At 53.2% G+C, this 26220-nt stretch overlaps 1 protein-coding gene across 13 annotated transcripts in view; it reads left to right on the forward strand.

Moving 5' to 3' along the window:
- The first annotated feature begins 11035 nt into the window (after positions 1–11035).
- The window catches only part of ANK1 (ankyrin 1), a 214031-nt gene continuing 198846 nt past the window's right edge, over positions 11036–26220 (forward strand). For 2 of the 13 annotated variants that reach the window (XM_067721831.1, XM_067721832.1), the window contains exon 1: positions 11110–11376. In XM_067721831.1, coding sequence (XP_067577932.1) covers positions 11251–11376 — 126 coding nt within the window. In that variant the 5' untranslated portion in view covers positions 11110–11250. Of the gene's footprint in view, positions 11377–26220 lie in introns of all 13 variants that reach the window. The other 11 variants (XM_067721822.1, XM_067721823.1, XM_067721827.1 and 8 more) reach the window with 8 other exon arrangements.

Consider the following 26220-nt stretch of genomic DNA (forward strand, 5'->3'; position numbering starts at 1 on the left):
TCGGTTTTACATTTGGTAGTGTATATATGTCCATGCCACTCTCTCACTTCGTCCCAGCTTACCCTTCCCCCTCCCCGTGTCCTCAAGTCCATTCTCTACATCTGCGTCTTTATTCCAGTCCTGTCCCTAGGTTCTTCATGACCTTTTTTTTTTTTTTAGATTCCGTATATATGTGTTAGCATACGGTATTTGTTTTTCTCTTTCTGACTTACTTCACTCTGTATGACAGACTCTAGGTCCATCCACTTCACTACAAATAACTCAATTTCATTTCTTTTTATGGCTGAGTAATATTCCATTGTATATATGTGCCACATCTTCTTTATCCATTCATGGACACTTAGGTTGCTTCCATGTCCTGGCTATTGTAAATAGAGCTGCAATGAACATTGTGGTACATGACTCTTTTTGAAATATGGTTTTCTCAGGGTATATGCCCAGTAGTGGGATTGCTGGGTCATATGGTAGTTCTATTTGTAGTTTTTTAAGGAACCTCCATACTGTTCTCCATAGTGGCTGAACCAATTCACATTCCCACTATCAGTGCAAGAGGGTTCCCTTTTCTCCACACCCTCTCCAGCATTTATTGTTTCTAGATTTTTTGATGATGGCCATTCTGACTGGTGTGAGATGATATCTCATTGTAGTTTTGATTTGCATTTCTCTAATGATTAGTGATGTTGAGCATTCTTTGATGTGTTTGTTGGCAATCTATATATCTTCTTTGGAGAAATGTCTGTTTAGGTCTTCGGCCCATTTTTGATTGGGGTGTTTGTTTTTTTGATATTGAGCTGCATGAGCTGCTTGTATATTTTGGATATTAATCCTTTGTCACGTTGCTTCATTTGCAAATATTTTCTCCCATTCTGAGGGTTGTCTTTTCATATTGTTTATGGTTTCTTTTGCTGTGCAAAAGCTTTTAAGTTTCATTAGGTCCCATTTGTTTATTTTTGTTTTTATTTCCATTTCTCTAGGAGGTGGGTCAAAAAGGATCTTGCTGTGATTTATGTCATAGAGTGTTCTGCCTATGTTTTCCTCTAAGAGTTTGATGGTGTCTGGCCTTACATTTAGGTCTCTAATCCATTTTGAGTTTATTTTTGTGTATGGTGTTAGGGAGTGTTCTAATTTCATTCCTTTACATGTAGCTGTCCAGTTTTCCCAGCACCACTTATTGAAGAGGCGGTCTTTTCTCCATTGTATACTCTTGCATCCTTTATAAAAGATAAGGTGACCATATGTACGTGGATTTATCTATCTCTGGGCTTTCTATCCTGTTCCATTGATTTATATTTCTGTTTTTGTGCCAGTACCATACTGTCTTGATTACTGTAGCTTTATAGTATAGTCTGAAATCTGGGAGCCTGATTCCTCCAGCTCCGTTTTTCTTTCTCAAGATTGCTTTGGCTATTCGGGGTCTTTTGTGTTTCCATACAAATTGTGAAATTTTTTGTTCTAGTTCTGTGAAAAATGCCAGTGGTAGTTTGATAGGGATTGCATTGAATCTGTAGATTGTTAATAATTTTTTTAAAAAGTATCTTACTGAAGAAATCACCCTTCCCTTTTGCCCCCTACCTTTAGCTGATGTTTTTGGCATTTTCAACTTTTTATGTATTTCAACCTTTTAAGTCTTCTTAAAGCAAGGCCCACAATTACAGAAAATTCACCTGGAGGGAGAAAAAGGCTGTATTTATGCCTCTCAGGGTATATTTTTAAATACCAAATAGAAGGGCAGGAGGGAAAAAAATTACACGCCTTCTTGTGCCAAAAGGAGATTAAGAAACAAAAAGGCCTTTTGTAGTTGGATTGAGGGAAAGGTACCAGGGAAAAAATAGTCCACTAATAGATGAGCCACGCCTGCCGCTTATGATGACAGCGAATGTTTTAGATGATGAGTCCATTTTCAAAGTTCATTAAAAAAAATCTGTAATAAAAATATCCAGAGAAAGAAATATGAGCACCAGGGTGTTCTAGAGGCCTTGTAAAAATAGTTGTGCCTTTAATTATATATGAATTATATATGAATTTAACATATATGAATTATATATGTTAATGATGTTGTATTAGCCTAGCGTCTGCTGTGTCCCCGGCTCTGTTAGAGGCATGGGGGTAACGCAGTGAACACAAGAGACAAAACTCTGCTCTCACGGGGCTGACATTCAAGTGGGGAGACAGATGAGAAATAAAATACAGATTTAAAACACACAGTGTGACCAATAAGTGATGAGAGCTAAGGAGCAAAATATAAGCAGGAAAGGGAGATATGAAGTGTGTGGGGTGGAGGGGATGAAATTTTAGGGAAAATGGTTAAAGAAGACTGGGATGGGCTTGAATTGTGTCTCCCCAGATTCATAAGCTGAAATCCTACTTGCCAGCACGTCCCAATGTGACTGTATTTGGAGATGGGGCCTGTAAAGAGCTAATTAAGTTAAAATGAGATCATTAGGGCGGGCCTGATCCAGTGCGGCTCGTGGCCTAATAAGGAGAGAAGGTTGGGACACAGACGCACACAAGGACGATTGTGTGAGGATGCGGGGAGAAGATGACCGTCTACAAACCCAGGAGGGAGGCCTCAGAGGAAACCAGCCCTGCCGACACCTTGGCCTCAGACTTCTAGCCTCCAGATCAGCGAGACATCAATTTGTGTTCCTCAAGCCACTCGGTGTGTGGTACTTTGTTACGGCAGCTTTAGCGAACTCATACAAAGACCTCACTGAGAAAGCAAGGGGACGAGCCAGCAGGGGGGAGTGGGGAGGTGGACAAGCAGGTGCAAAGGCCCTGAGGCAGGGGTATGCCCCATGTGCCGGGACAGAGCAGCGGGGGGCTGGGCAGAGAGGTAGCAGGGGGTCCGGGGAGGTGGGCGGGGTTGGGGGGAGCTCTGGCTTTTACTCCGAGATGGGAAACTGCTGGAGGGTTTTGGACAGAGAAGTGAGACATGCTCTGACCTACATTTCAACAGAGGCGTTCCGGCTGCCGACTTGCAACTCAGACGTCAGGCCGGCGAGGGAGTTAGCAGGGGCACCACTCAGGAGGCGTGTCAGAGCTTTCGATGAGACATGATGGCAGCTTGCACGAGGGTGGGGTAGAGGGTTTGATAAAACATGGCTGGATTCTGGCTGTATTTTGAAGGCAGAGCCGTTAGGCTTGGCTGACGAATCTCATGTAAAATGTGATAGAAAGAGAAGAGTGGAGAGCTCTGCAGTGTTTTTGTTCTGAGAGACTGGAAGGACGCAGCCGCCAGCACCTGGGATGGAGCCGGGTGGGGGACAGCCCAGGGCTCGGTGTTCGGTGTGTTGAAGCCCCTGGCCTTAGAGAGGTGGTTAGAAATCCAGAGGGAGACTGGTGTCCATCCAGGGGTGAGCGCGGCCTGAGGAGCGACGCGGGCGAAGCTTCAGCAAGAGGAATATTAAAATGGTCGATAAACACACAGAGGTGTGCACAGCTTCTCTAGTCATCAGCAAATGCAAAGTGAAACCACAGTAGGTGAGCACGGCTCGCTCGCTGGAAGAGCTGAACTCAGAACCAAGGGCGATACCAAGTGCTGGCAAGGATGTGGAGGCCCCGGGATGCTCTTACGTTGCCGGTGGGAACACAAGTCGGTACAACCACTTCGGAAAAGTGCTTGGCAGTACCCACCAAAGCAAAATACATGTATGCCCGACGATCCGGCCATGTCACTCCTGGTCCACACCCAGCACAGATGCATATCTGTGCTTCTGTCCACCAAAAGGAACATACATGAGTGCTGTGTCCATAGCAGCTTTATTTATAGTGGCCTCGAAGCAGAAACAGCCCATGTCTATCAGCATGAGAATGGGTCAACTGTTGTACACTCACACTGTGGAATATACTGCACAGTAACGGCAAAGAACCCACTCCTGATATATCCTGGAAACTTTCCTCAGGTTGATCTGAGTGGTGTTACACAGGGTCGACGGATTAAATTGTCGTGTAAGGGAGGGACAGAGAATAGGGGCCATTGCTGCAATCCATCCCTACTTCCCAACTCCAAGCCTGCATTTTAACAGATCCCTAGGTGACTTGAATGTGCATTCAAATTTGAGAACAAGTTTTGAAGAAAGACTCTGGCATCTAGTGGGCAATGGAACTGGGGGTGGAAAGGAGAGGAAGGGGGGAGCTCCATGGGACCTCAGGTTCCCAGCTTGAATGATAGGTGGATGGTGGTGCTGTTACCTGGGAATTGAGATGCCAGGAGGCGTGATGATGGATGTGACCTCTGACGATGCTGCCTAGAAGGCTTGGGTCCACTACTTGTCTCCCAAGGAGAGAGATCAAAGCTGGAGTTAGAGACCCAGGGTTGTTGGAAAGCGGGTGCAGGTTGACACCCAGACTGGGATCATGACGGGAGGAGCACTAGACTGAAAGGGGCCAGGCAGGAGTTCTTATTAATGAGCCCTTAAAGAGCATTCAGGAGACAGGAGGGGAACCAGGCGAGAGCAGGGTCTTGGGAACCAGGGAAGTTTGCAACCAGGACAAATGCCAACAGGGAGTTAGTTTCAAGATAGAACTGTGGCTGTAGGTTCCACGGTGCGAGGACAGAATTCAGAGTGAGGGACAAGGGATGGGGATGGAGTGACCGTGCTTTGGGGCAGCTTGGCCACGGAGGGAAGAGATGGTGGGCATGGCTTGTGGACAGGCACGCTGTGGATGTCTGCTGAGGGAAGGGGTGATTGAAGCCGTGTTTTCTGAGGAGGTGAGAAGGGATGAGATCCAGAGGATAAACGAGAGGAAAAGCATTGACAAGGGGGTGGGTTTAGACAAGAGCAAATGCTGACGATGGGGAGGAAGCTGCGGATGGGCAACCTGGCGGTTTCTGTTTCTTCTGTGAAGTAGAAGACACTGGCATCTGTGGAGAGTGATGGGGAGGACAGGCCTGGGGTGGAGGAGCAGACAGGAGGGTAGCAGACGGCGTCTCCGCGGGCTCTGGGGGCCCAGTGCAGGGTGAGTGGATACATGAATTTTATTCCAGCGTTTTCGGAACGCCTTGGCTTTACGCTCCTTTACCTCTTCAAATCCCACTCTGGAAAACGCAGTGATTAAAATGGTAAGTCGCCTTCCTTTGTAAACCTTGGGCAGGAAATGAGGAATTCTTGAGCTCAATATTCACCTTTGCTATGAACTTCTGACATTATTTTGAACAAGCATAGGAGAGAAGTGAAAGCTCTCCTCAAATATTTGAAGGGACATCACATGGAAGGAGGGTTTGAAGAGTCTCTGTGTCTGGCCAGAGGGCAGCGCGGGGTCTGATGTGCACACACTCGGGGAGATGGTTTGGACTCAGGTGCAGCAGAGGATCGGCCCTCGGGGGCAGGCCGTCCAGGGAGCGATTTGGCCTGGGAACATGAGAGTGAACAGAGAAATCCAGTCCTCACGTTGGTCGGGAAATGGAAAGGCAGTTCCTTCGAATTCTGAGAGTCTCTGATTTCGAGCCCTTCCTGACTCAAACCTGAATTGCACACCTGCAGGGGTGGCACTGGTCGGATGGTGGGCACAGCCTCTGTCTCCAGAGGGCTCAGGAGCTGCTAGGGGCTTGGTTGTACCTTCTTTCCTAAAAGAGATTAGGGCACAGGGACAGAATAGGAGCGACCTTCAAAACCACTCTCCACCGAGGATGTCAGCCCTAACACCGCAGTAAAAACACAGACTCTAAAGATTGACTTTTTGTTTCAACCCTAGGTCCCGTGACTTACCAGCCATTGATCTGGAGCAAGTTACTCATTCTCGGTGCCTCAGTTTCCTCACCTGTAAAATGGTGATGGTGAAATGGCACCGCCCCACATGGAGTTGTTCTTAGGGTCAAATGTGCTCAGAAGAGTGCCTGGTGCACTCGGTATATTTTAGCTATTTATATTATTTAACGCAGGAGGCAGCTTTTATCTTGGGAAGCTTTATTAATTATTGACAATGTTTCTTTTAAGAACACAAATCGGTCCAGTTGCATAAACTCATAATAACAGAATGGGGTTGGGGGAACCAGTTGGAAATCTTAGGGAAGAAAGCAAAAATTAAAACCTGGATCCCTTTCCCTTCACTTAACAGCAAAATTCAAAGGCTCCACTGAAATATAGAATTTACTTGAGTAATAATTGTCTCTGGGGAGAAAGAAAAAGAGGGGCTTCTAGGGACTGTCTCTTATGCTGGAGTTTCAACATGCATCTCATGCCGCCCTCCTGTGCATCTGAGTGAACAGCCCGCGCTGACCGTGGGTGCACGCAGGACCCCGGGGAGCAAGGAGAAAAGGCAAGAAGAGCGCGAAGAGGGATCACAGCCCAGCACCGCCAGCTGGACAAGAGACGTGGGAGACAGCCCCTGGCGAGGCTGTGCTCTGTGGGTTCTGCTTCTACAGCTTCAGAGGGATAGGCTGGCCCTTTGGTTGCCTGCCTGGAGATAGCATCCCATGTGTCTAACTCAAGTAATTACTATTACTTCCGCACTGCGGGGGCCTGCTGAGTCACTGGCCAAACCAGTCTCCTGCTGGCTTCCTTCAGGTCAGCCTTGGAGTTAGGGAGCTTGCATCTGAATTCTGACTCTGCCCATGAGGTGTATGACCTCGGGGAACTTAGGTAAACACGCTCGGCCTCAGTTTCCTCATGTGGGAAACAGGGATCACAAGGCTCTTGTTGCGAGAAGTAAATGTTACACAAATGACTATCAGTGCCTCAGGCATAGCAAACCATTCATAAATGGGGACTCTTATCACTATCGTCTGTTGACATAGGAGTGTCTAGAAGGGTTATCTTCCGAACCCCATAGATGCCCGACACCGTCTGTCCTCTGACCAGGAGGGAGGAAGCCCTTCCAGCGGCCAAGGTGGCCGACATCACCGTTTTCTCCGGTCTCTTCATCTGCTGGCGGAACTCAACGAGAGCCCGGCGGTCCCCTCTTCACCCCGCCCGTGTCCAGATCACCCTGTTGGGACAGATGCCTTCAGACAGCACAATCCCATTTTCTCCTTCTGAGTTTGCAATCTTCTCAATACAGAATAAGATCCAAGGGAACCACCTTACAAGTGACCCCTGGACATGGACCAGACTTTCATCTTGCCCCCCACTGAGATTTTGGAAATCCAGGGCCATCACTAGTGGTGATTTGGGGGAACCGAGGCAGCAGATCAGTGACACCCACTGTTGATCAATGACAATGTTTCCCCTTTGCATCTCAGAGGGTTTTTGTTTTGCTTTTCATCTTCAAAAGGCTCCTATAAGGATATGGATATATAAGAGAAATCAGGGTTCTGGAGCTGAAAATGGCCGTGGACACCAAATTGTCCAACTCATTGCCTTAAGAAACAGAAGTTCAGTGCAGCACAGTCTGGTTCCAGAGTATGCACTCTGGAACCAGACTGCTAGCGTTCAAAATCTGCCTCCACCGTTGACTAGCTGTGTGACCTTGAGAGAGTTACTAAACCCCCGTGTGTCCAGTGTCCCCATCTGTAAAACGGTGGTAACTCCCGGTGCAGTGGAGGGGCTGAACGAAGGTCCGCTAGTTTTATTGCTGCAGGCAGACCTTGGAGATACTGTGGGTTCTGTTCCAGACCACCGCAGTAAAGCACATATGTCAATAAAGTGAGTCACCTGAATTTTTTTGGTTTCCCAGTGCAAATAAAAGTTATGTGTACACTCTACTGTGGTCTACTAAGTGTGCAAAAGCATTACATCTTTTAAAATGTGCACACCTTAATTAAAAAACACTTTCTTGCTACAAAATGCTAACCATCACCTGACAACGCAGGGTTGCCACAAACCTTCACTTTGTAAAAAATGTATCTGGGAAGTGCAAGAAGGCGAAATGCAATAACACGAGGTAGCCTGTATTCCTTGAACCAGTACACAGTAGACTTGTTGATTTCTTCAACACACGTTTATTGAACCGCTACTATGGGCCAGGCACCATGCACGGTACTGACGATACAACGGTGGGCAAAACCAGACACTGTTCCTTCCCTCATGGAACTTAACGTCTAGTGAGGAAGAAAGGCATCAGTGAAAACAGTCACACTCACATACAATTGCACCAGGGCAGGTGCTATGAAGGAGGCCCCGTGCGGGGCAAATGGGAAGGTAGAGTTGGTCAGGGGCTCCAGAAGGGCCCATCCAGAAGTGCTTCCTTGAGGAAATGACGACCACCTTGACATCTGATGAGTGAGTTGGACTTAGCCAGCCTGGGGATGGTGTGGGGTGTGTGTGTGTGTGTGTGTGTGTGTGTGTGGTCAGACAGAACAGTCTGAGCAGAGGGCAGCAAGGACAAAGGCCCTGTGGAGGGACAGCGCTGACCCCAAAGACTGCTGAGGCTGGAGCACTGGTACCAGGGCAGACCTGGGGTAAGACCCATAGGTGGGAGGAAGAGCCCAATCATTCAGGGCCTTGCAGGCCACACGAAAGATTTTCATCAGGACTTCCCTGGTGGCGCAGTGGTTGAGAATCTGCCTGCCAGGGCAGGGGACACGGGTTCGAGCCTGGTCCGGGAAGATTCCACATGCCGCGGAGCAACTAAGCCCGTGCGCCACAGCTACAGAGCCTGCGCTCTAGAGCCCGCGAGCCACAACTACTGAAGACCTCGTGCCTGGAGCCCGTGCTCCTCAACAGGAGAAGCCACCGCCATGAGAAGCCCGTGCACCACAACGAAGAGTAGCCTCTGCTCGCTGCAACTAGAGAAAGCCCGCGCGCAGCAATGAAGACACACTGCAGCCAAAAAAAGAAAAGAAATTTAAAAAGATTTTCATCTTCATGCTCGGAGCAAAAGAAGGATGGTGAGCTGAGACGTGACAACCACCAGCTCTGTGTTTTGAAAAGATTAGTATACCAAAACTCCTTCACTACCCCATCCAGGTCGGGACACACAGTTTTGAGGGCATTAGCTCGCTGTGGCCCTCTTTGCCTGGCAAAGCAATAAAGCTATTCTTTTCTTTTTCACCCCCTTCCCCCCCCCATCAGCAAAAGAAAAGAATAGTGTGACTGCAGTGTGGGGCATGGATTGTGGGTGACCAGAGTGGATGCAGGCATGAAGGTAGGAGGCTGGGGGGCACAGGGGCATGGGCTCATGCCCCTGTGCCCCCCAGCGTCCTAGAGGTCTGGGCCGGAGATAAAATATGTGCTTTGTTGGCCAGGTGATTGCAGCCAGGGATACGGGTAGGCTGCCCTGGGGAGAGGGTCTAGAGCCCCCTTGTACAGTACAGTAACCACGAGTCACATGCAGCACTTAAGTGACTAACACGTGCCTCCTCTGAATTTAGATGTGCTGAGTGTAAATTACACACTGAATTTTGAAGCCTTAGTCTAAAACAAGGTGAACTATCTCACTGATACTTTTGTATTGGTTGCATGTTGAAATGATAATATTTTAGACACACTGAATTGAATAAAATATATTATTAAAATTAATTTTACCGGTTTCTTTGGACTTTAAAAAAACGTGGCTCCTTGAAAATTTAAATTACATACGGGATTGGCGTTTGTGGCTCCCGTTGTGTTTCAGCTGGACAACGCTGAGTTATTGTGAGACGAGGAGAGGGTCCTGGACCAGTCCTGGGGAAGGACGGTGTTCAAAGGAAGGCTTCAGCCAGTACTTTTCAACTATTGGCAAGCAGCTAGGTGGAGAGGGTTGCCCGGGATAGGGAGATGGAAGGGGAGTGGGGAGGGCTGGGGAGGGAAGGTTCCAGAAGGAACTGAAGAGGAGGTGGCCGACTCAGCCGCTCCCCAAGTTTGTGCTGTCGGGGGGCCGGTGCCCAGCGTGGAGTCCTCTGAGCATCATTCCCCGCCCACAGTGCAGCCGACGCCTCCTCCGCAGGCTCTAGTCCCGCTGGTTAGTCTGCTTCAAGCCCTCAGCTTAGGAGGGCCGAAAGAAGCAGACTGCTTCCCAGGAACTTCTCACCCACTCTTGAATATTGTCTTCCACCAGTCCCTCTCTAGCCCCCTGTGGACGAGGAGCTCCGTCCCCGCGGACGGGCCAGAAGTGGGTCGGGAGCGGCACGGGGCCGAGGGACAGGGGGTCGCGAGCCGGGGCCTCGGCCACGCGAGAGGGTGGGCGGATGAGCGCCAGGCCCCTTCCCCCTCCCGCAGCCTGGCGCTGTGGCCGGTGACCCGCACAGCCAGGGGTGCGGCTCTTTCCCGCTGCACACGGGCGCAGGTGCGGGAGGCCGGGAATGGGGGTTGGGCGGTGCCCGGCGCAGAGACCAGATCCACTCCCGACAAAAGACAGCCGAAGGAAAACTCTCTTCATCTCGGACGCGTTTTCTCTCTGTACCGGGAAAATATGCAAATGAAAGGCCCCCATAGTCTGACGGGGCAAATCAGCCCTAGGCGAGCGGCTGGGGGAACGGGCGCTTCCCGGGAGCCTGGCCACCGCGCCCCTCGGCGGGCGGGCGCCCGGGGCGGACGGCGGGGCGGGCTCGGGGGGCTGCGTCCCGGACCCCGCGGCCGCCGCCCCCGCCGCGGCCTCCTCGCCCCGCGATGCGGTCGCTTCCGCCGCCGCCTCCAGGCGCGCAGGTCCGCGGGGTGGCCTCGGCGCGGGGCCCGTCGCCCGCCGCAGCGTCCCCCCGGCCCCCGGCGCGGCGCTGCCGCCCGCAGGAGGGCCCTCCGAGGCGCCCCGGCAGCTCCGGGGAGCGCGGCGGCTTTGTTTCCGCGACCCGACGGCGCGGGGGCCGGTGCGTCTGGCGGCGGCGGCGGCGGCGGCGGCCCTGCAGTGGCGGAGCCCGGCCGGCCCGCGCGCCCGCAGCCGGGCGCTCGCAATGCGCCAGCGCGGGCGCCGAGCGCGGGCGCCGAGCCTCGTCGGGCTGGCCGGGCCCCCCGGCCGCCAGCTGCCCCCGCGCAGCCCTGCGTTAACTGCTGAAGTCCGCCTCCTCCCCGCCGTTCGCCGCTCGCCGCAGTACGAGCCGCCTCCCCGCAGCCGCCGCAGGAGAGGGAGGGGGACGGGGGGGAGGGAGGGGGAGGGGGAGGGGGAGGGAAGGGGAGGGGGGAGGCGGCGGCGGGGCCGAGCCCAGAGCCCGTCCCGGGCGCCGGCGAGGAGCTCCGGCCACGGCGGGAGGCGCCATCCGGGGGCCGCCTCGCCCTCCGCGCTTCTCGCGGCCGCGTCCCCCGCCGACCCGGCCGCCGCCTTCCCGCGGCGGGGAACGCCGCTCTCCGCTCCGCCGGCGCGCAGACTCCTTTTTTTCCTCCCCGGGAGGGTGTCGCCACCTGGATCGCCAAGTGTGAGGGGTCCGGGAGGCGGGGACCGAGCGGGGCACCGTGGCCGGCCATGGCTCAAGCGGCCAAACAGCTGAAGAAAATCAAAGACATCGAGGCGCAGGCCCTCCAGGAGCAGAAGGAGAAGGAGGAATCCAAAAGGAAGCGGAGGAACCGCTCCCGTGAACGAAAGAAGAAGGTAAGGGGGGCGGCGGCGACAGCCCGGCGGTAGCGGCGCCCGGAGGAGGCTGCGGGGAGAAGCTGCTCGGTAGAGCCGGGAGCGGGGAGGGGCGCGGGGCCCCGGGGCCGGCCGAGTCGGAGCCGCCGGGTGGAGGGCGCGGGGCGGGAGGGGAGCGGGGAAGAGGCTTCGGTGCGGCCGGAGGAGGACAGGGCAGGAGGCTGGAAGGGCAGAGCGGGCGGCCCGGAGGCTGAGAGCGCGCGGAAGCCGGCCCGCCCGCTGCCCGCGCAGCCCCTTCAGCACCCTGGACAGACGCCGGCGGGCCAGCGCCGCGCCGCGCCGCGCCCGGAGGAACTTTTCCGGCCTCGGGCGGCGGCGGGATGCTGGGCTGCTCCGCTCCGGCGCGCCGCCTCGCCGGGCTTTGCAGGGAAGCCCGTTTGGGGAAACGCGGCTCCGGGCTCCGAGGCTGCTCTGCCCGGCGCCTCGCCCTTGGTGACCCACTCTCGGGAGCGCGGAGGGCCTCGTTCCCGGGGCTCTGAATGGGGGGGGGGGGCTCCTGCCCCTCCCCGACCCTCCTCGAGCCCAGGAAGCGCCCTTCCCAACCCTGTGTGTCCGGGGACAGAAGGGCTTGGCCCGGCGTCACTTGGCAACGTCTCCTGTTCTTGTCACTCAAGAGGAGCGGCGGATGGGCAGGAGGGGAAGTTCCCTTGGAAGTCGGGCGCGGGTGCTGTCCAGCCTGGCCCGAGGGCCTGCTCAGAGAACAGGTCTCCTCTCTGTGGAGGAGTCGGGGGACAAGACACCCCCCAGCGAAGGCCAAGACCCCTCAGGGCAACCGCTGCTGTGTTCAGCGCTTCCCTTCTGGGTCTGGGGCCTTCCTACCCCCAACTCAAAGCACCTTTAGAAACACCTTTGGTGAGAGACACCTTCCCTTGTGAAGGGAGGGGGTTAGCTGACTGGGCCGGGGCTCCAGCAGAGGTGTTTTAGAGCCCCCTGTGCAGGAGGCCGGGAGTCCATGGATGCGGTTCTTTGGATTGGAGATTGGGCTGAACTAACTTCAGCTCCCGCAGAGCCATTTCAACCTGCGGACCTCAAGGCGGACCACGGCCTGCAAGCCCTTCATTGGGGAATGGGGCCCCCGGGGTTCCAGGGCTGAGACTCTGGTCTTCCTCGTTGAGAAGGAAACATTTTTTCTTGAAATTGTCTCACTCTGAGAAAGAAGTTTGGAGCCTCTGCTTGACAGCCGAGGGGGGACAGGCTGCCTGTGGGTCAGGCTCCTCATACCAGGTTGGTCAGCAGGACCCACACCCAGCCTGTTCCTCGAGATGAGACCCAGGGGCAGAGATGTTCTCTGACCGTACCCAGAATAGCCGGCGTGCTAGGCTTAGCCGTACCCCTTCCAAAGGCGGCCCTCCCCCTGACTGCCCCCGCCCGGAGTGCCGTCTTGTGTGTAAATAGTAGTTTCGCAAAGGCACCACCCCTTTAGCAGGACCTAAAAAGAAGCCTTCCCCAAACCGACGGGGAATCGGAGTCTGGGTTGGTGCCACTTAGAGAGAGAGTCCCATCAGGTCCTTCTGCTGGGTCCGAAATACCAGAGCCCATCTTGTGAGTCAGGCAGGGGGAAGTCTGGTTATATCTGACAGCGCTCACCCACTTCCTTGGCATGAATGTAAACTTCTTCTGAGGAAGGCGTGCTCTCTATTTCCATTCCTGTCTGGTGTTTTAGGAGCGAAGCCCATCCTCTCCCAAACTGCTCACTCTATGTTTTTATCCCACTTCTTGCTCCCCAGCTTCTTCCCTGATGCTTCTGACACTATAAATAATTTTTTTTTTCTTTTTGGGGAGCCATAGTCAAAACAAAACTCTCCCTTTCTCTTCTGTGAATTCTTTCCATTCACTGCAACTCCCTTCAGTATAACTCCGAATCCTGACTGCACGTAATACACACAATAGGAAAGTGGCAACTCCAGTATTCCTTTTGTTCCTTGATCTCAGTCTTTACATTCTTGGTGAACTTGATCTCCATGGTGAGTGCTGGATGATAATATATTCCCTTCCCCACCCCCTAGTTGTGTTATTTTGTTTTACTAGCTGGTCATACCATACTGCGTCAGTAAGCATTTGAAAATCTGCCGTATACAGATTTTCCTTATTTTATGCAGTGTCCTGGGTGCTAGGATGGATCCAGCAATAATAAGGACATCTTAATTCAAAGTGATAGTGATGATGTGAACTCTTAAGTTCTTGGGGTGAGGGGCGAGGTGGTATGGGGTGAGGTGTGAGGGTGCCTGCTTTGAGTTTCGCAATGATGGTGAGTACTTTTCGCCATCGACCAGGTCTTGAGAGCCATCTTAGAGAGTGGAGTTAAAATTTATAGCAAAATACAAAATCACAAGAAAGTGGAAGGCCCTCAGGAGAAAGGTACGGGAGGTAGAGCAATGCAGAAAGCCTTTTTAGAGAAGGCAGAGGACGCTCGTGTAGGAGCTGGTTGAACAGATGGCCGAGGTGGGGCTGGGGGCCAGAGTGAAGGTTCACGTAAGGTGAGGTCTAATGAAGACTCGTTTTCTACAAGAAGTCATTTTCTTAAGGCAAAGCATATTAAGATCAAGCAGCCGAGGACTCTAGCCTGGTCACCCCAGACGTGGGGGTGCTGTGGAACCACGCTCATTTCAGCAGGAAGAAAGAACTTCACACAGGCAGGTAGACGTTTGATGCCAGTGAACTGGTGGTTTGGGTGAACGCGTAGCTGAGCAAGGGAATTCTGGATTTACTAAAAGGAAAGGTGTTTGTCCCACGGGTAACCTACCTATCACAGGGGACTAACTGAGCCGAACCGCATCCCTCCCCATGTGTGGAAATCATCGCGGTTGTAACTTCAACGGCGGTTGCAGCTTTTACAGTTGGTGGTATTCTGTGGGGAGGCGCTGGCTGACAGGTGCTGTGCGGCGGGGCTGGAGGCTGATGTTGTGACGCACTGACTGACACAGATAGAAACCACCTCGACTCAGGCAACTGAGCTAAAGCTCTGGAGCTCGAGAAAGGCCTGCGTCCTTCTGGGGCTTCATTCAGTTTTCTGCTGTGCAGCTCACGTCCTCATCAGACGCTTGCTGTTGGAGCTGCAGTTTTTTGGGAAACAAAAATAAGAGCCAGTATTTATGACGCTGACTGATAAGTCCCCTGCTTCTGAAGATGGGGTTGGAAGTAAATAAATTGCAAAGCATGTGTCAAGCAGGCATTTGCATTAAGGACGACAGCTTTCTAGGGCTGAGGAAGCCTTGGGCATAAGGATGTGTGTGCTTTTTCTGTTTACTCAGAGCTTGAGGTTGGGAGAGGAGGGTGAGGAGGCTGGAGAAAAGGTGAGGCCGAGGATGGATGAAGAAGAAGAAGGACAGAGTTAAAGAAAGGAGGAAAGGAGGAGGGGTGAGGGAGGCAGGCAGACAGGGAGGGAAGGGGGCTGACATCTCAGCCCTCCTTTAAGCGGTGACACTCAGCCTGCAGTGCCAGTAAGTTCCCTGGGGTAGCGTTTACTGAGCTCTCTCCTTTCCTCTTGTTCTGTCCACCTCCTTCATCCTCTGATGTTGGTGAAGGAGGGGACCAGGCCCTGTACATAGCCGTCCACCCAATACCTAGCTCAGCACCTGACACACAGTGGGCATGCCACGAACGCGGGGGTCAAGTGCTTGAATGAGTGGGGTCGTACGTCTGTCTCTGTTTGCCTAGAGGTTTCTTGGTCATAGGCTTGTGTTCAGATGAGCAAGGCACTCTTTTGGGGGGCATCTGAAGAAAGCCTGATGCTTCTTTCTTTTCGAATCATTTGCAAACCAACAGAGATTTGTAGGCAGGCAGTGGAACCATCTAATTTTTTGGTGCAGTGAATTCTACCGAGCCTGTAGTTAGTTCCTTGCAGGGTCTCTGCTGCACTAAATGACAAGTGCTTTTAGCCATTGGGAATAGCAATGTTTGCACAGGACCCCAAGGAGCCGAGCAGAGGAGGGCACAGGAAGAAAAAAAGCAAGCCCGGGAGCGGAAAGTGGCCATCCCCACTTAGCCGTGCAGGCAGCGTTGTCAGCCCTGCCAGTCTCTGCAGCATCCCCAGAGGGCCCTCAGCCTTCCTCACATAGCTGGACCAGGCCCTGCTCCTGGGCTGCAGAGATGTCTTTGGTCGACCCAGTGACTAGAATCACAGGGATGAGCCGAGTCTGTGGCCAGGGCTTACCCGCAGGGGGTGGGTGAGGATGGGGAGTGGGGCAGTGAATAAGAGTGGGATGAAGGGCAGGAGATTAGGCAGGAGGGTCACGGGGGCCCGCGTCTCCCATTCATAGAGAGTCTCAAATGTAAGCTTCTGCTGCTATCTCCAAACGAGTCTATATATTCAATCCAAGAAAGAACGTACAGGATCAAAAAGAATCATGTTCCTCCCACATCCTTAAACCTAGGTCCTGCTGCGAAACCGCAGCACTCGTATAACTGTTGCCGTATGAACTGGTATCTGTATATAAAGTCTCTGTTCGGATGTTGAAGAGCATAATGATGTCTCATTGCGTGTCGATTATTAAACGTGTTAATTTATTTAGTTTTGAGCCTTTAAAATACGCCACAACTTGGGTACCTGCCCCTTGGCGCCTCTTCTTATTTTACTACCTGGGGAGCCTCAAAGAATGGAAGTGGCCCCCCTCCTCTCTGGCACTGGCTGAAGATGTGGGAACTCTCCCAACAACCTGTCTATCCATCTTCCAATCCAGCGCCTCCCTCCGTGCTACAGTAGTGGTGGGGCTGTTCCCCGGGAGCTACGGTCGCCCGCAACCGTCCACTGGACCAAGAGAGCAGGATCTTGCGGGCAGAGGTGTTACACCCTCAGACGTATCCAGCACTGTGTGGTTGGCGCATCACAGCCACGGCTCAAAGTAGGTCGGGTGGCAGCTGAAATTTAGAGCCTGAGGCAAGGGCCCTCCCTGTGAAAGGGAGCAGAAGCCAGCCCTGGGACCCTTCTCTTGTTCACCAGTTCTGCTTTCTCCTCTGAGTATGGAAGAGCTTTTATTTTAACTTCAGTCTGAGGATGCTTCTCCCTTCTTTCTCTAGAAACGAGCAAGCTTTAGTGAGTGGGTACCACGTGCCAGGCAGTTTTCCTGTGTGTTGGCCCATCCCCGGCCTTTGCCTCTACAAGTGGATCCATCAGTCATTCCTTCCACCTTCTCTGTCAAAGCCCGTCACTCTCTTCTTCAAGAAACCTTTCCTGAATGCCCCCCATCACTCTTTCTCTGCACTCTGGGGGGTTCCAGGCTTTGTTCTGGCGCGTGTGCATGTGTGTGAGACACGTGTTCTTGTTTTATTATCCCTTCTACTAAATTGTAAGCTCCTTGAAGCCAAAGCCAGAGTCTTTGCACATAACCACTCAATAAATATTTATGGCTTGAAATGACTCAGAAGCTACATTTAACTGGTTCAGATTTTTTTTTTCTTGGTCTTTCTATTTGATGTTGGAAGAGCTGGCCCTGTAGAAGTGGAACCAAGTAAATCTGTGTTTTTCCCTGAATTATTCCGACTAAAGCAAAGGCTGTTGCCATCAGTGTTTGGTTTTTGGGAAAAAGGCAAATAAGCTTCGCTTGACTCCATCTCTCCATTCCTGGTTCTTGAAAAGCATCTCAGACGTCTACCTCGTGCAGAGCGCTGGGCTGGGAGTCAGACGCCTGGATTCCAGTTTCAGCTCTCGTACTTATTAGCTACCTGGGCATGAATAAGCTGCCGAATTTCTATGAGCCTCAGTTTCCTCATCTGTAAAATTGGGATGAGAGTCAAAGGAGAGTGTGCTTTGTAAAATTTAAAACTCCCGTATATTTAAGAGGTTACAGTGAATAACATAATAATGATTGTTAATTAAATTATTCTTTCTAATAAACCCACAACTCCGGCCCAGCCTTCCAGAGGTTGCATGAAGTCTTGACGTTTGCTTGGGAAGGCCAGCACATTATTATTTCAGTGCTGGTAAATGAGAAAAGGACACTTTAAATCATTTTCTTCATTTCATTTTCAGGAAAGAAATGAATTTCCTATTTTGACAAGATTCATTATCGCAGACTTAGTTATCTCCGTGGGGGCAGTCTGCAACTTTGAGATGGACTTTATTAAAGCCCTGCGTGGCAATTATAGCTGTATATCAAAAGGGGAACATAAAAGTGGTTCCTGAACTTTCTGAGAACGCCATCCCTGTTAGGGCCCGGGCTGATAAATCTGGGGTGTGGAATATCACAGACAATGGAACACGTGTTGTTGTGGGCAGACCAGACTCCTCCAGGGAGACTCTGTACATCTCAGGAGTGTAAGCATAGCACATCCTCCAAGAAAGGAGGACTTGCATTATGACCCTCAAAGGTAAAACAAAGAAGATTGAATGGCAGCCAATTTTGAACAAAAAGCCCTTTCTTTTCTCCTTTGCTTCCCGTGCGACTGGATGCTTCCCCTCGAAGAAAAATGTCCTGTGTTTTTGCTAAGGTGATAATACTTTTTCAGTGTCAGTTAATACATTTTTTATTCATTTCAGAGCACTGTCGCCAATGATAGCTACTAACAGCCTTTGCTTATCCAAGGAGGGCCTGTCTTTATTGAGAGGCTGTGTGTCCTATGGGCATCGTCTCGCTGGATCCTGCAACAGCCGGTGACTGCACAGCCGGGGCCTGGCTCCAGAGCTTGTTCACAGGCCTCTGCACTAGGCCGCCTTCTTCCGTGTTTGTTACGTCCTCAGGGTGCTCAAGGCTATGTGGGCCCTGGGAGGGCAGTCAGACTGAGGGTATCTTTCCTGCCTTCTCATGCAGGACTTGCAATTCGTGGGAAAGCTGCCACAGCGGGAAGTAACCTGAGGCAGAGAATGGAGGCAGGTGGTCTGGGCTCAGGACAGAAGTGCGAGTGTCCAGATTCCAGGCGGAGCGTGGTGTCTGTCCATGGGCTCCTCTGAACGTCTCTGGAGCAGCCCGCCTGATGGTGAAGACCCTGTTCAGGCCTTGGGTTAAGACAAGAGGCCAGATGAAAGGCCAGATGACAAGTGACTGCTCTAGGGCTCACCTGCTCTGGTTCTGTCTCGTCCACCTCACGAAATGGTTATTTCCCCCTTTACTTTCTGTTTTGGAGATTTCTCTTCCTACCACAGGGTTGGCATCTTCTCCATATGATCATTTAATAACCTGCTTCTACAGGGAGTTACAGGGTGATAACGTGTCTGCCGTTTTCATCTATTTTTCCTTACTTTCTGGGACTTCTGCTTTTTTTTGTGGATGCGTGGAGGGCCTCTGAGGTCCTGGGCCTGCATGAGAAACACTTACCAGGAGCCCGACTAGGATGGGTGGGAACAGAAATGAGCATGGCCCGGCTGTTGCCCAGATCTCTCACGTCCCTCCCTTGAATTTCCGTGGTTTCTTTTCCCGCCCCTAAGAAGTCAAGCGGGCTAAGTGATGCCCACGAAGAGGAGTGCAGTCAGGGAGAAAACAGGCTTGGGAGCTTAAAAGGCACAGACTAGCATTAGAGTAGAATTGGGAGTGTTAGGATGGAGTCAGATGAAGCACCACAGGAGAGGAAAGGAGGTGCCTAATTACGGACTGGCCAGAGCCATGACTCCTAAACCCAATTCTGAGGTTGGAGGGATGGCCCCAGATACTCACGGTGAGACCCACAGGGAAAGAGGGAGGGGAGAAATGGTCCCAGAGGCCCCTCAACTTGGCTGATGTCAGCACCACCTTGGGGACAGGGCTTACTACATGCAGACCTGCCCCACCGCCCACCTGCAGAATCAGATGCTGGGCACTGTGGGGCCAGGTACCCACGTGTCCAGCAAGGTCCCCTCAGGTGAAGCTCGCGTAGAGCAAAGTGGAGCCTCTGTTCTAGCAGATGGACAGGAACCAGCTGATGGGTGATGGTAGAACTAAGGGAGAATCAAGCCAGGAGACGGAGGAACGAGGGGAGATGGTAGGGGATTTGTATTTACTTATTATTTATTCTGTATCCACTTTCCCAAAGGAAGTGGGCAAGGAAAGAGTTGACCTGAGCACCGTGGCCAGTCCTATGGGAGAGGGGAGCCTGGCCAGGACCAGGGCCTGGGGCAGCTTCCTGGGGGGAGAGGCTGGGTCTTCACGGACTGTTAGGAGTCAGCCTGGTGAATGGGGGCGGGACATTCAGCTGAGGCGGTAGCATGGGTGGAACGTGAGCGAGTGGGGTCTGGAGGGGGAGGTGATCCAGGACCTGTGGGCCCAATAGCAGGAGCCGAAAGGGCGGGGTGGGGGGGCAGGGTGCGCTGGAGCGGAAGCTGGGACGGGGCCAGCCTGGGTCCAGAGCACAGAGGAGGCCCGAGGCACTCCAGGCAGAAGTCTGAAAGGCTACTGCGCCTTCAGTGCAGAACTGGGACGGTGCGGCTTCCCGATAAGCAGGGCATCTAGAGTGCAGAGGAGTAGTTCAGCGGAGGGACGGGCTGGCTTGTGCTAGGGTGGCCAGTGGGGATGCAGCATGTGACAGACTGGAGACGTTTGGGCGGTGGAGAAAGTTGGTCTTTGTGAGTAACAGAGTGGGTGTGAGTAAGTAATCAGCGATGCTGCTGTGGGTTTCTTCTTGACATATGTTAACATATCTGTGCGCACACGCGTGTGCACGCACGTGTGTGTGTGTGTGTGTGTGAATTAAATGTCAGCAGGGCCTCATATCTGACTTGGTGTTGGGGTAGTTAGTTGGTGGTGCCTTTTGTTGAGCTGAGAACAGGTTAGGAGGAAAATGACAAGTCCTTTTTATGGAATATGCTGTTAGGTAGCTTCGTGGGGCTCTCATCTGATGGCGGGAGAGCTAATAGAAAGTGTCCTTCGAAGTGTGGGAAGCTGTGAGGCTCCCTGGAAAGGAGAGGCCGTCCGTCCAAGTCCGAGCTCACCAGCGAAGCCCTGGTGTGCAGGCCTTCTGAGAGGTTGCCTTAAATAGGGCGTGTGCACGTGACAAAGCCTGCGAGGCCTGGCGGGAGCTGAGGCATCTGACTGGTGGAAACTGACGACAGCAGGGAAAGCAAGGCCTGGGGGCCACACGTGGGCTGCAGGAAGGCAGGCCTCTCGATCTTAGTTCCCCAGCCGGGGATGGAACCCGGGCCCTCGGCAGGGAGAGCGCTGAGTCCTGACCACTGGGCTACCAGGAACTTCCCTCGCCACTCTTAAACGTGTGACCCAAATGGTGAAATGCTATGCATTCACTCAGAGCGATGCTTAAAAGAATAGGTTTTTAAGAATATGCTTCTAATAAAAAAGTAGGAATATGCTTCAGCTGTAATGTCATTAAAAAAAGTAATGTGATGGAATTAAAAGGAAAGACGGAGGATGCCTTGCTTGCCAAGGGGGGGAGCCAGGCATTCTCTGCCTGTGTGTCTCCTGCAGGCACAAGCTGGGATGGATGGATGACCTCACACCCCAGGAGAGAATTCCAGGGTGATGTGGGCTAGAGCCCAGTAGGTAACGAATGTTCTGACTCCAAGTGGAGCTGGAGTGCGGTCCAGAGAGTCTGAGCATCTGGGTCTTGGCATGGGAAGCCACCCATTGTAAACCAGCTTGAAAATGTGTATGTGATGGGTGGAATACTCCACTCCACAGCCAGAGTGACCTTCCAAAAATGCAAATCAGATCCTGACACTCCTGCCTTTGGAATCCTTCGGTGGCTTCCTAATTGCCCTTAGAATAAAGTCCTGGTGGGTTCCTCCAGCTTCCGAGGCCCCCTGGCTAGCCCGTAGCTGCCATTCCTGAACCGTCTTTCTTTCCTGCAGGCTGCACTCTGCTGTCCTCCGAACTTCTTCTAGGACGTAGGATATACACGTGTTCTCTGCCTTCAGATCTTCTGTCGGCTGAATCTTTGGCCTCAAACACTAATGCCAGCTCCTCTGTCAGAATTCAGTTTAAACCTTGCCTCCCAGGTGCTAGATGAGGTTAGGTTACGCCGCCCCGTAAGGCAACCAGGAGATTGCGTGGACGTCCGTGTGTGCCAGGAGGGCGTCTTTGATCGAGATGTCAGAGCAACGGAGAAGAGATGCCGGCAGTGGCTTTAGATGGAGTCAGATGGTCCAGGGCTGGTGCCCTGGGTGACTCTGGGCAGGGTGCTCAGTTTTCCTCTCTGAGTCTTGGTTTTGCCAGTTGTAGGGCGGAGGGAATAATATCTACCGGACAACCATGCAGGGTTGGTGGAAGGATGGTAAAGCACCTGGGATACAGTAAGTACTCAATACATGCCAGGTCCGATTCCAATGACGCCTTAGTTCCCGCTCACACCCATCCCTGCCCACACCCCCGCCCCCAGTGGGAGCAGTCAGTGAAATCCAAGGTGTGGCCCTTGGCAGGCTGTGAGTTCCTTTCCAGAGATGGCCGTCAAGGATTCATCCCGAGGTTGGTAGTGCTCATCTGGCATCACTGCCAATTCCTTAAATGAATTAGGGAAAGCTGGAGAAATGTGATCTCAAACGCCAGTGAAAGTGAAGAATCGGGGAACCAGCCCAAGTCAGAAAAATGTCAAAGTCTGAAATGTCGGTGGAGCAGCATTGACCCTCTGGAGATGTTACATTCTCCTGTGGCGTGGAGGTTTGGCAGAGTCATTTTAATGCCCTTGGAAAGAGCCGCTTTGGTCTCTGCCAACTGGGAAGCGGGAAGTCTGGCGTGCTGATCCCAGGTTACGTGGTGCGCCCGCTGCTCGGGACCCAGTGCCTCTGTAGACGTGGAGTAGCGCCCTGGGAGCCGCGATGCTGCAGCTGGGCCTCGCTTTCTGCTGTAGGTGGAGCAAACCGCAGTCCGACGGTTGGTCTTTCTTTTAACGCTGCCTTCTGGCTTCTCGCGTGTGTCATGGCCTGTGGGCCTCATCCTTGAGCAGATATGCACCTGAAGGACATCTGGGCTACAGCCGCATGGTTGACTCTTGGCACTTTAACCCACTTGTCAGTGTTGCCACCCACGCGACAGGACTTAGAAGAGGCAGGTGGAGAGAACATCCTTCATGATTCGGTACTGAGGTAAGCGCTACAGCATCATTAGATCCTTCAGGAAGAGCGTGTAGGGTCCCTCCCACGCACTCAGCTTCTTCCACTTGGCCTGCACCTCCACTGCTCCTGCCGGAGCCTCCCCTGGTCGCTCTTCCGATACAGCCTTCATCCAGTGCAACCTCCACGGTGCCACTCCCCTTCATGAGACCCTCCACTTCCCTCCCATCACCTTTAGGATAAAGTCAGACTCTTTCCCATGGCTTCCGAGGTTGTGGACGCCCTGCCTACCCCTGGGGGCTTATCCCATCCCCCCACTGTGACCCCCGGGTTTGTGGTGCCGCCCTGCCACCACCACCCCGCCCCCCCGCGCCCAGCTTCGCCTCCTCCAAGAAGCTCTCCTGAGTCTGGGTCAGAGATGCCATAGAAGAAGGGAGGTCGGTGAGGCCGTGTCCAGGACCCCCTCCCATTCGGCCGTCTTTCACAGATAATGGCGCTTTCAACCAAGTCCTAGGACAACACAGGAGCATGGGCCCGTTACCTTGCACTTCTTAGCTGACGACGCCCGTGCGTGATGTGGATGGTACGGACCTCCCCTTCCTCTCCTATCACCCCCAGAATTGCGAGCATTAGCTACGCATGGTTGTGGATGAGAAGAGCAGGCCGCGGAGTGAGGAGAGGTGGGCATGCGTTCTGGTTCTCTCCACTCTCTTGCGTAGCTCTGGACACTTCTCCGAGCCTCGGTTTCCATGCCTCTAAAACAAGGGGATTGGTTTAGCGAGCTTCTAAGGCTCTTCTGGGGGCGCTGATAATTCCGTGAATATGTGAATTTCCAAGGCCAGAGCAGAATGGTTCCCAGAGGCCAGCTAGCTTGCCCTGGCCTAAGGTGTGCTGGGCGGGACATCTAGATGCAGGAGGCTGTCGGGTGTCAAGGTCCAGCTCTGATGGATACCAGACCCCAGGGCATAGGGATGTTGGCAAATGTGAAGTGCTGCATAGCCCAGGGTGCTGGTTCAGCGCGTGGACACTCACCCCCCCCGATGTGTCATTTCCATGAGGCTGGTGCTATCATGGGCAGGCCAAGGAGAGGAGGGCATGCTGCAAAGGGCCAGGGTCACACGGGCTGCTGGAAGGTGGCCGTGCTCAAGGTTGACAGATCTGGTCTCCTGGGTGCGTGGCCTTGGAAAGCCCGTGTAAACAGGCGGCCCCGTGACTCTTCAGACTTCCTGCCGCAGCCAGTTTGGAGCCACCTCCTACCTTTGTCACAAAGAGCAGCGTCTGGGAGGGCAGAGGGCACCTGCGCAGGTGAATGGAGAACGCAAGACGCAGGCTCCTGCTATTTTCAGTGCACGGCGACTGGGTCTGTCACCTGCTTTCAAGGTCGTGAGCAAAGCCAGCGTCCTCCGTGAGTTCGGAGGAGCCCAGGAGGCCCTGACTCTGATGGGGGAGGGGCTCAAGCAGCCCTTGCTGCTGGCGTTTTCCTGGAAAGCAGACTCAGCAAACCCACAGCCCAAAGAACAGGGGATGCGCTGCGGGGTACGCCATGCGGTGTGTCAGACAGTCCTGGCTTTTCAGAGACACTGCTTTTAGAGATGAATCGTGTAATTTGGAAAATCCCTGCTTTGTCACTCACTGAGACTCCAAGGAGCCAGTATTTTCAGGAGAGGACAGTCCCGCAATTTAGCCCCAACTGAAGCTCTTTTTTGATTTCCGTCTCTGCCCCTGTCGCCCTTTCCGTCTCCCGGGGATACAGTGGCCCAGGGGACTGAAAACCAGTCCAGTTTTCTCCAGGGGCTGCTCAGCTGGGCCTGGGAGGGGAAGGAGAGACATCCCAGGAAGGGGATCTCCACATCCGGAACCTTCTCCAGTGGTTGCATCTCCTGGGAGATGAGCGCCCGGGTCTCAGGCCTCAAATAGCCCCGTGGACAGTGGCCATCGTCACACAGAGCTGGACGGGTGGCCAGCGCAGCCCGTGCGTTACTTTGCTCTGCTCTCAGCGGCCCTGCAGAGAGGCAGGTACCAGGTCCCTCTCACGGGGGAGGACAGTGAGACTGGGAAGACTAAGTGTGGTTCACACCACTGGGGTGTGCCTGTCCTGTGGCTGCAACCTGGGGCTGTCTCTCTCTGAAGTCCTGGATTTTTGTAACAAGCAGGCAGTAGAAGATGCAGGGTGTTGTGGATTGAAATTCATGTCGTTTTCTGTCTTCTGCATCCATCAGCTGCCACCCTCAGAAACACAGCGAGGCCCGGCCATTGGTGGCCAGTGTTCTCTCCATGAAGGACAGAAGGGACAGCAGGGGACCCCCCGAGGGGCACATGACTCACCTGAGCCCACTCAACCCGAGGGGCTGGCTGAATGGCCCATTTTACAGGACACTGGAGGGCTCAGGAAGGTTACGCAACCGGCCCAAGGTCACACACCTGATCAGAGCCAGGGCTGGGTTTCACACCAGCTGCCTGATGCGAAAACCTTCACCTTACTGCCTCTAGGGCTGTGATGAGGAAAACACAGAACGAAGTATATTCCTAAGGGATGAGAGGCCAAAAATGGAGAACATTTTACAAGCGCTTGACACAGAGCCTAGAGACAGATGAGAGCTCCACAGGTCAGTTCCTTGACTCTGCAGGATGAAATACATCCCACCTCGTGTGGGCCTCCAAACCACTTGGGAAGAGAAGGCATACATTCCCCCAGAAGCGCCCAGACAGACAGAGACTTGGAGCTGGATACAGACACAAGGCAGTACCTGACCCGTTGTTTGTAATGGGAGCTTTAGGAACTAAGAGAGCTGGCCCTGACTCTGCCTCTCAGGAAGTGGCTGGGCGACCTTGGGCACATCGCTTCACCTCTCTGGGCCTCTGTTTTCTCACCTGTAGCATAGAGGGCCTGGAGGAGGCGAGCTGACATAGCATCTCACACCCCCGCCTCTTCATGGGGAAACCGCAGTCCAGAGAAAGGAAATGACTTGTCCAGATCTCATAGCTATTGTTTGTGGCCAAGCAAACACTAGAGCCAGGCCTCCAGGCTCGGCTCTTGTGTGCCCTGGTGAGAAGCCTCAGCCCTTACAAGCTGTGATTCGTTGAGAACAACGTGGTAGGAGGAGCTCAGAGAAGGGATGAGGGACTCTGGTCCTTTGGTTCTGCGTGGAAACAGCCCCACCAAGGTCAGGCTGCACATGGAAGAGCCAGCAGGGATGGGATGTTTCCCTCTGCACTGCAGGTGGAGGGGCTGGCTGCCTCATGCGGGGCCTGCCGGGCACCCTGGCAGGGAGGAGGCTGCCAGGGAGCGGGGTTTGGGCGCAGAAGCCTCAGCCCTCTCTGGGCCTGGTGGAAGGAAACGTGCCCTGGATAGATTGTTCCAACAGGCCCTCATCCCACTGCCCTCATTAGTGCTCTTCGGTGTCACGTGCAGCTTGGGGCGCATTCAGGGCCTGGTACGCTGCCAGCCACGGCCTGCTGTCGACACTGAGTTTGTTCCGTGCATCTGTGGCCTCAGGGGCACCTTCGTCAAGTACAACCTCCCCATTCTACACATGGGAACTGAGGCCTGGGTTGGGGTGGGGTCACCTCTCCCGGGGGCACAGCTGAGCAGGGCCTGAACCTGGGCCTTCTGAGTACTATTTGGAGGCAAGGTCTGGTTGCCCCTGAGTTACCAAGCGTGTCTGTCTGTCTATCTGTCTATCTATCTATCTATCTATCATCTATCTATCTATCTATCTATCATCTATCTTAGTTACCTACTATTTTATTGTGCTCTTTCTTGGGGAAAGAGGGAATAAGAAAAACTCCCTTGCAGGCACACTGTGTTCTTCATACTTGGTCTGAGCCCATCTTTTCAGCTTTAGCTTCTCCCCTGCCTTCCCACTCTTCATCTCTAAATTCGTGCAGGGTCGTTGCCT

The sequence above is a fragment of the Pseudorca crassidens genome, chromosome 21 (genome assembly GCF_039906515.1).
Source record: "Pseudorca crassidens isolate mPseCra1 chromosome 21, mPseCra1.hap1, whole genome shotgun sequence".
In the NCBI taxonomy this organism is placed as follows: Eukaryota; Metazoa; Chordata; class Mammalia; order Artiodactyla; family Delphinidae; genus Pseudorca; species Pseudorca crassidens.